Source organism: Lynx rufus, unplaced genomic scaffold (assembly GCF_022079265.1).
Source record: "Lynx rufus isolate CCGP_SWC_20201006 ecotype Redwood Valley unplaced genomic scaffold, mLynRuf1.p SCAF_17, whole genome shotgun sequence".
NCBI classification, from domain to species: Eukaryota; Metazoa; Chordata; class Mammalia; order Carnivora; family Felidae; genus Lynx; species Lynx rufus.
The window spans coordinates 14,720,743-14,729,825 of record NW_025814831.1 but is presented as its reverse complement, the minus strand read 5'-3'; the positions used below and the strand labels follow the sequence as shown (position 1 = coordinate 14,729,825).

At 54.8% G+C, this 9,083-nt stretch overlaps 1 protein-coding gene across 3 annotated transcripts in view; it reads right to left on the bottom strand.

The window, feature by feature from the left end:
* Positions 1-9,083, bottom strand: part of NRDE2 (NRDE-2, necessary for RNA interference, domain containing) — a 55,674-nt gene that overhangs the window by 9,032 nt on the left and 37,559 nt on the right. For 2 of the 3 annotated variants that reach the window (XM_047080232.1, XM_047080231.1), the window contains exons 10-14: positions 8,001-8,387; positions 6,332-7,260; positions 5,080-5,218; positions 2,168-2,239; positions 348-1,711 (exon numbers count right to left, since the gene is read on the bottom strand). In XM_047080232.1, coding sequence (XP_046936188.1) covers positions 1,586-1,711; positions 2,168-2,239; positions 5,080-5,218; positions 6,332-7,260; positions 8,001-8,387 — 1,653 coding nt within the window. In that variant the 3' untranslated portion in view covers positions 348-1,585. Of the gene's footprint in view, positions 1-347; positions 1,712-2,167; positions 2,240-5,079; positions 5,219-6,331; positions 7,261-8,000; positions 8,388-9,083 lie in introns of those variants that run through there. The other variant, XM_047080233.1, reaches the window with a different exon arrangement.

Genomic DNA, 9,083 nt, shown 5'->3' with positions numbered 1-9,083 from the left:
GTTAGAGAGGCTTCTGGGCAACGGCCAGGAGTGTAAACCCGAACACCTCCTGCCCTGCTCTCCTCCCCAGAGCCGGCAGCAGGGCTGGACAACAGCAGCCGCAAAGCCAGCGGTGTCTGCTGTTTAAGCAACAGAGGCTGACTGTGTGGTTCTGGCTTCAGAAGGAAACTCCGCTTTCCCTTCTGGAAGGTCTGTGGAGCATGAGGGTTCTCGCATCCTTGGGGCAGGAAGGTATTGGCGTTGCTAAGCAAGGTTCCCAACAGGAATCTGCCCTGCCTGCTCGTTCTTAGGTTCAGAAACCTCACCCCCCTCAAGGGTTCTCAAAACCTGTTAGAGTTTCCCCTTACCTTTCTTCATCCATTTCCGGCACTTCTCCCCTCTCTTGAACAGTTCGGTCTTGAAGCCGCGAAGGAAGCGGGGCAGATCGAGGCAAGCGTCCACTTGGCTGGCCAGCCACCTTCCTCGGGTGCCCTGACCCGCCGCCCTTCTCCCCCACCAGTGTCCGCTGGTTTCTAGGCAAGATTCTCTTCCACGACACGGGCTTCTCTGGATGAGATGCCAAAGAAATACAACTTCAGCCGTTCTAGAGATCAGGATAGAGGCAGCAGCTGTCCGCGTTTCCCTTAGAGCAGGACCTCAGGGAAGATAGAGCAATTTCCTCCCAGTTCAGTGTCCTGAATAATGACTGCAAGGCGTGTCCTTTTCAGAAGAAAGTGGTCTGAATGTGGATATTTACGTTTCGTTCCATTCATACCCTCAGAAATCAAAACAAGAATGTGGCCTGGCAGGTCTGGGTCTGGGCCTCTGTGTCACAGCCCCCAGGCAGGGGTGGGTTTGGTGGGAAGGCGCTGGCTCCACTCTGCACTTCTCAGATGGCCGCCTGCACACTCCCCTGCCGCGGGGGTCCTTTGGGCAGTGCCCCCCACACTTGGTGCACCTGAGTCCCCAGGGGGGCCTGTTCAAGTGCAGGCCCAGACTCAGAAGGGCTGAGGTGGGCCCGGAGGCTGCATCTCTAACAAGCCCCCAGGTGATGCTCCTGGTCCACAGAAGGGAGGTGGCATCAAGAGCCTAGCAAATAATGAGAAACTTTTAAAATGGGAGCGAGGCCAGAACACCAAGTTTTCAACGGCTCTTAAGGGCAAAAGCTGCTCTCCTCACCAGCTGCGGGGAGAGGTCCGAGTGCTCAGAAACCAGACCTTTCCTACCACGACGGCAGGACCACCAAGGGTGCCAGTGGGGAACGTTCACGGCCAGGCAGAGGAGTGGAACAGACCTCCCGCACACCAGCCACGACGGGTTTAGTTTTCACTTGGCAGGATTGTTCCCTACGTACACACATTCACATATACGATATGTAAACAATGGTTTTGTGTCCTTCACACATCCAAACAATGTGCAAGAGGTAAAAGACTGATAACCCAGACCCAAATTACTAAGAATTAAGAAACTTGAAAAGTGGAGGTCTCGTGACACGTGCTCACACACACGCGTCCCCGTCCTGCGCATCCCGGCTCCGGTGGGGGGGGGGGGGGTCGGGGGCGGGGCAGGCGAGAGGCCCGGAAGGCAGGGCCCGTTCCCTCCTGGTCTAGTCCTCCAGCAGAAGCGCCAGCTCCTCGACGGGCAGGCGCACCCGGAGCTCCTTCTCCGTCATCAGGTCCAGGACCTCTTGCATCTCTTCGGGGAAGTGCTCCACGGCGTCCAGGTACAGCACCTAGGGCCAGGGGTCCAGCGCTAGCCAGCTGCCCCCACGCCACCCCCCACAGCCTGCGCTCCCCTTTGGCCTCACTGGGCAGGACGCCCAACTCACAGAAGTGGGGTGGAAGGGGTGAACTCCAGCAAAGCCTTCTCTTCCCGAAGTGGGGTCAGGACTAGGTGGACATCTCTGTCCCTGTTTTTGACACCTCCTGACCGGGCTTTGGGACACAGACCCCAATGCTTTCAGCATCTGTGCTGAGCTTTGGGCAAATGACGGACCCCCTTGCCCACAGCAACGCGCAAGGAAAGGAAATAATCAATCGCCCATCAGCTGAGGCTCCACGGGGGACAGCTGCACGATGAAAGGGTCTGGCATGGGCCCTGTCCACAAGGACACGGGAGAGGGGCGGGCACCGAGGCTTGGCGGGAAGGTCCCTGGGAATGTGTGGATCTCGGGGGCTCTGGAACTTACCTTCGCCCAGGGACAATTCTGAAGTGCTTTGTAGAACACGCCTTTGCTCCTTTCTTTGTTTCCTAAGGAAACCTGAGGCAGGGGGCAAATCACAGAAATGATTACTCGAAGCAGAGAGTCTAGGGCTACAGAAACTACCCTGTACTAATCCACCTGGGGGCTCGGCTGCAGTGGGCCAGCCCGTGGGGAAGGGCTGGTACCGCCACCATGGCGTGTGTTCCGTGACCCGCAGCACCAGGACGGGACAAGCACAGAACTGTAGAGGACACGGCTGGTGGAGGAGCAGAAGGCAGGGGTGTGGTGCTCGGGTGGATCCGGGATTCCGAGGGTCCCTCCGGAGGCTTACGTACTCAGCACCAGCGCGGTGAACCAAAGAGGCTCTCGTACATGCTGGCCTCTCAATATGTTCTAACTTCTGCTAGCGGTCAATGGGAAAGAAGAAATGGCAGCGGAGGGTAAAATGCAATCCGGTGACCACCGGCTTGGGTGCCCCTGCTCCCTTTTCTGTTAGTAAGACTGACTTCATCGAGCCCACAGCACCAGCGGACCGCTTTATACGCTCTAGTTTCTTTCCCAATTGTGCAGGTACGTGATCAAAACACCCGAAGAATCTTGAAAATGATGGCAATTTCGGGGTGCCTGGCTGGCTAAGTCGATGGCGTGTGCGTCTCTTGATCTTGGGGCTGTGAGTTTGAGCACCATGCTGAGAGTAGAGTTCACTTAAAATTTTTTTAAAAAAGAACGAGGGGTGCCTGGGTGGCTCAGTTGGTTAAGTGTCTGACTTCAGCTCAGGTCTTGATCTCCCACAGTTTGTGAATTCAAGTCCTACGTCAGGCTCTGCATGCTCAATACAGAGCCTGCTTGGGATTCTCTATCCCTCCCCAACTTGTGCTCCCTCGCTCTCTCCAAATAAATGGCTAAACTTAAAAAAAAAAAAAAATTAAAAAAAAAAAGAACTGTAATTTTATCCAAAACAACAAGGTTCAGTGGGAAAGCGCTGGTTACTGTGTAGGGAGAACAGCACATTTGGAACCGCCCCCCAAACAGGTTTTAACCTAAGTCCAAACCTCAGTGGGAAAAGTTAACTGTTTCCCCAATTCCTTTCTTCTCCTGTACTCGCCACGGCCAACAACAAACTAATTCTTTCCATCGTTCTCCCAAAGAAAATAAGTGAGTAAATCCACACGTGCGCACACGCACCTGGAAAGGCACAAAGACACAACCAGCCAAAGCACCAGCCCTCCTTATGGAGCCGGCTCCCTTCGGCCTCTCCCTGCACACGCGGCCTGCACCCCAGCATTCTGGCCCTATTCTGATTTTTCTCCCGGGTTATCAGAGCCCTGGGAACCGACCCGGATGCCTCAGGAGCTGTGAGAAGAAGTCCTGCTCTAACTCGGCTCTAACTCCCCCTCAGTCCAGTGCTAACCTTTCCAGAAGGAGAAATCCCACACGGGCCCCCATTCTTTTCTCCCAAGTCAACAAGAGTTTTTTTGTCCAAAATCCGAATCTGGCTCATGGAAGATCTTTGTAAAAAATACGCCCGGTCCACCTCGCACCACCCATCTCTACCGACCAAGACGGGAGACGTTAGAACCGGCAGACGCGTGAGCCATCGCTTCTTACGCTTCAAGGTCTTTCACTTGCTGACCAAGGCTCGCGCGGTAACGGCGCTGGAAATGTTAGGGAGCGTCTCCTCTCCTTCGGCTGAGTGCTCCTGTGGCTCCACCCACGGGAGCGGAGGTGCGCCTGGAACCCGTTCTGGCCGCTGCCTTGGCTGCACCCCCGGTTAACAGGCCGCCACCACGAGTGCGCCGTGAACACCACACCAGCACCTGGACTTCTGAAGGTTTCCCCGTCACACACGGGCGTCAAAATACCAACTCTGAGCTCTGGGGTTTTTTAAATGTCACAAAAACACACAAACTTTTGCGGTAATTCATCTTGATGCCGACTTCCGCCCACAAGGAAGTGCCTATTTGTCCCCGGTGGGCCAGTAGGCGGCTGTCCCGGGATCACGCGTCCTCCCTGCCACTCGGGCCTTTCAGAGGTCGGGGGGAGAGGGGGGCACACCCACATGAATTCTGAGATCTGCAAAGATGGGGGGGAGGCCCAGAGCTCTCCTAATCCATAACTTACTTGCTCTTTACACCCGACTCTGTCCTTTGTCAAGTGGAAAAGTCCACAAACTTTGTCTTAAGTTACCCAGTGGAAACAGAGATAAGGAAGATCACTCCTGGCTTCTGAAAGCTACGACGTTCATTACAGATCACGTGGTTTAGTAGCCTTCAGCTCAAACACTGAAGTGGCCTAGAAGCCTAGGTTTCTAAACTGCCATGCAACGTGGCAGTAGACGTGTTGTGGCAAATGAGGCCCGTCCTGAGGCCAGGTCCCGAACCAAAGGCAAAGTTGACTCACAGACGTTTGAAGCCCAGGACCCACCCAGCAGCCCCCACACGCACAGCAGCAAAATTAAAGGGCACTGCACCATGTTCAATCACCACGGTACTTTTCAGTGAGACAAAGCTTCTCTGGAGAGGTCGTTGTAAAAGCGACATTCTAGGGTGAATCTTATTACCTTTCGTGACAGAACAGAATCAGGATCTGGGGACTCTTATGAACAGATGGCAAAGAACTAAGGTCTCTTTCCAATGAAAGCTCAGACCACTTCCAAGTTGCTGACTCAACAAAGTCAACTCCAAGAGATCCACAACCCGCGACCTCTTGCCCAGTCCTGAGACACCGGACGTTAGTCACCGGGGTTCCCGTGAGGATTAAGCGAGGCCACGGAGGCGTGAGGGCAAAAGCAAGCCCCTGCCAGCTTTGCCAGGAGGTGGCGACCGGACGCCTCTAACTTCTCACTTGTGACGAAGCAAAGCTCGGCATAAAAACAAAAACTCTACATATTTTCTTACCAAAAAATTCAGGTACATCCTCCACAGTAAGGGGCACTGGCTGCCGTTGTCGCTCCGCAACGCATTTTCAAACAGGGCTCTGATGCGATGTGTCAAGCCGGTCTCGGGAATTGTGGCGTGGACCTCTCTACCATCTACCCTGCAAGACACAGGCTCGCGTGACTCCGAGGCCACTTCTCGCACCCACGGCGCCACAGGAAGAAGAGGTACATTAGTGACAGCAGACAGCAGCATCGGCAGGACCAGAGTGTGTCTGGGATGGTGCTGTCCCAGGTGTGGGGGCGCTAGGGGTGCAGAGTACAGACATGATGTGGCCCCTCCGAGGCCAGAGGAAGGCAGCGTCCAGGGTTGTGTGTTTTCTACACCAGAGTCTGCCTAGACGTCACCCGCAAACTCCTTGCTCTCTGTTTTCTAAAGAAAGCCTACCCTCTGATCAGCGGAATGCAAATTCTACCTTACGGGGAGGAAAGTCCTTTCCATTTAAGGAAAATAGAGTGGCCAAAATCCCAACGGAAGAAATAAAAAACGAAGTGAAACACTGTTCAGAGGCAACTCTGAGTAGCCAGCTTCTACGAGGTCAGGGTGAAGCGACAGCAAAGATCTGGAAGGAACGATAATGCCGAAGCTAAGGTGTCCCCAAGACCACCGCCCGACCTTCAGACACAAACGCTGTATCAAGAGGTAACAGTTAAGCCTGATACTATTAGCATCTGGAACAACAACAGAGACTGGTAATTCTTTCCCGCTCCCTCTGGACTCAGCACTCACCTCAGCGGCCCCTCCGAGCAGCCCTAAGAGGCAGGCTCTCAACCGTTCCCACGTTACAAAAGGGGAGCCCGTTAGAGGTGACTGGACTTGCCCAAGGCCACACGGCTGGCAAGCGGAGGAATTGGGATCTGGATCCGGAGTCCTACTCCAGGCCCGGGCTCTTGGTCCACGTGCTCTTAGCACAGCTCCTCGGACAGCCGAAAGCCTGGCCGTCACCGCCCACACGCCATAAGCAAGGTTCAGGATCCCAAAAAGCACGGCCTAGGGAGGCAGCCACGAAGGCCCCTAATGAAAGCTGTGGCCACTTGCAAGGCTCTTACTCCTCTTTCCACAGGTCATCCGCCATCACCCGGAACATCCACGGCGGGCGCTCCAGCACCGGCCCATACTCACTTCCGGATCCCTGGGGCCCAGCAGGGCAGTGGGGACCCGGCAGGCGTGCCCCAAAGGTCTGTGGACACACGAACAAGATGTCTGTACTCACCTGTGAACACTTTCCACCAGTCTCTTCCTCATTTTCTCGGCCTCGATCGCAAACAACCAAGGCTCCAAGAGTTTGGTAGACCTGGTGACCGCGTCGAAAAATCTTCTGGTCTCGCTGGCTGTGTGGGACCTGCTCTGAATCTGCACGTATGCCCGCCAAAGCACCTGGTTGCCTGGGTACAACCTTAACGCCTCGGAGAGAGCCTGTCGCAGAGGAGCCAGGGGGTAAAGGCCGACTTTCGTGTGGAACCTGAGCAGGCTCGTGTGCATCAGCGTCACGGCCTCCAGCGCGCCGTGGGGGCCCTGGGCGCGGGCACCGTCCTCCGGGCCGGAGCCCCCTGGGGGAACAGAGCCCTTCAGTTTTGCGAGCACCTGCTCGTACACCCGCACGGCCGCGTCGATCCCTACGGTCAAGTACTGAAAGAGCATGAAGCATTTCACCAGGCTAGTCAGGCGGTCGAAGGAGTCGCTGGGAGCCGGAGCGGACACACAGCCGTCGCCCAAACAGTCCTGCAGCGCGTGTTCGTACGCCTTCCGAGCTTTCAAGATGTGAACGGCCAGCGCCTGCCCGGAGTAGGGCCCGCAGGGCCCCTGCTCCGTCAGCCTGGTCAGTACGTGAACGGCTCGCGCCGCGGCGGCCCCTCTCGGGTCCGGCAATAGCTCCGCCTCCAGCCCGGCGTAGAGGAGGCCGAGCTCACACAGCTCACGGTCCCTCAGGTCTCTGCCCCCCGCCATGCTGAGCGCCGCATCGAACACCTTCCTGGCGTCCTCGGTGTTGCCGAGCAGCCACTCCAGATGTGCGTACTGCTTCCAGAGGCAAAAATTGTTGCGGTTTTCTGGCTCCTTCAAGAGATTTTTGGCTAGTTTCTTGCAGTTCTTTCCCTGTGACTTTAGCCTCTTCTTGTTTTTAGTGTGCAGACACCAAATGACCTAGAAGTAAAAAGAAAAGGACTCCCGAGTGCCCTGGGATTTTACGGCAACCCCCCTGTACCGTCAGTGTTAGAGAGCCACACAGGTGTCGACACTTCCCGCCTTTCTCACGTGTTTGGTAAAACCTGAGGCTCCCTGAGCTGGGAAACAATTCAGGATTGTACCGAGGCCACAGGCGCCCCCACACGACTGCATCCAAACCTCTATAAACAAGGCTCGTACACCCCGAGTAGTCTCCTCCCGTGAGAGGTGGCCACCACATCTTATCCGACAGATACAACCTGGTGTGTGGATCGGCAGCTCAGGCGTCAGAACCGTGGGTGTTAAGATTCACCACTGACTGGTGACCGGCAGAGGGCAGAAGAGCTCACCCTAGACAAATTTCTAGCAAACGGATATGAGGAGCAGGGTCAAGTAGCTTATTTTATCTATTTTAATAAACCCCGAAATCCTCTAACCCCTGCTTACGCTTAGGCCTGGCTGTTCACACTAACTGCTCCTATAATCCCAGACATCTGGCAGCAGAAGTGCGAACACAAACGGCCCCAGTCACTGGCAAGCTGCACCCCCCTTCCTCCTGCCCCCCCCCCCCCCGCGGCCCCTCGGCAGGGGCAGCCACACACCAGGGGCCTCTGGGGTCCCCGAACAAGGAGGTGGTGTGGCCCAGTGCTCCGAGGAACACCAAGAGCCCCGTGATCATGTACAAAGCCCCCACGTGGGGTGGAGGAGGCCAGAGTTACCTTCTCGATCTCGTACCGTAACCAAGAGAAGCAGAGCTGAGACCTCTCCCGGCCTGAAAACAAAGGCATCACAAGGTGAAAGATGTTGCGGATGAACTCCTCGCCCTCTCGATTGTGACCCCGGGTCCAGTGCCGGCGGCCCAGTGGGTCTGAGCAGCCAACACAGCTGACACCGGAAAAGGAAAGGTTGAGAAAAGTCAGTGGCATTTCGTCATGAAGCCCGTCATCGAAGATGCTGTTCTCATCCATGGCCAGGTAGAGGCAGGAGGCTGGAGGGCTGAGGCCAGAAGGCACGCCCAGGAACTGCAGAAAGGCCGCAACCAGCTGAAACTGAAGATCCTGGCTGGAAAGACGGATCATAGACTGGGCAATGTCATCAAACAGCACCTGCAAGAGAGACGAGATGAAGGGGCCTGCTCGGGAGCTCGGTTTGTCTACTGTGACAAACAGGGTTTCATGACTTTCCCCACAGCTCTTTTTATGTGGATGTGCTAATGACTCGATATTATTCATATTAAATTTTAAACGGACAAGAGCTAGGTTTCCTGAAAGATACAAAAAAGTCAGAGGCCTCACAGGGCTCCAGAGAGCTGGAGGGAACTGTTGGCAGGCTTAAGCCAAAACCTTCCAAAGGAGCCTAATGGATTCACAGAAAATCTAGAATCATACTCACTTCTGAAAGCACACATATTTGCTTTTGTGGTTACTCTAAGTTAACGACAGTTAACACTGTTTATTAAGATAGAAAATAATTTTATTATTTGGTGATTTCCTTGTACAAAATTGTTTTCGGAAATGAAAACTATGCCCAAAAGGAGATAAAAAGTAGCAAGGCAGGAAGGAAAGGCAGCAGCCATGGACCACGAGGTAAGAGCAATTAGAAGAGAGAACGCTAACTGCAAATGTCCACAGATGATTTCATGCAGTAACTTGAAAAGGTAAGGCCACAGAGACCAGCCTTTGTCTAAGGGCGCTGCTGACCTGCTTGGTCCCTGTGGTTCTCAGCAAAGAGGAAAGCAAAGCACGAGCATAATAAAACTGGACGCCCTGGGGTTCTACTCGTCAGAACCGTCAGTTAATCAG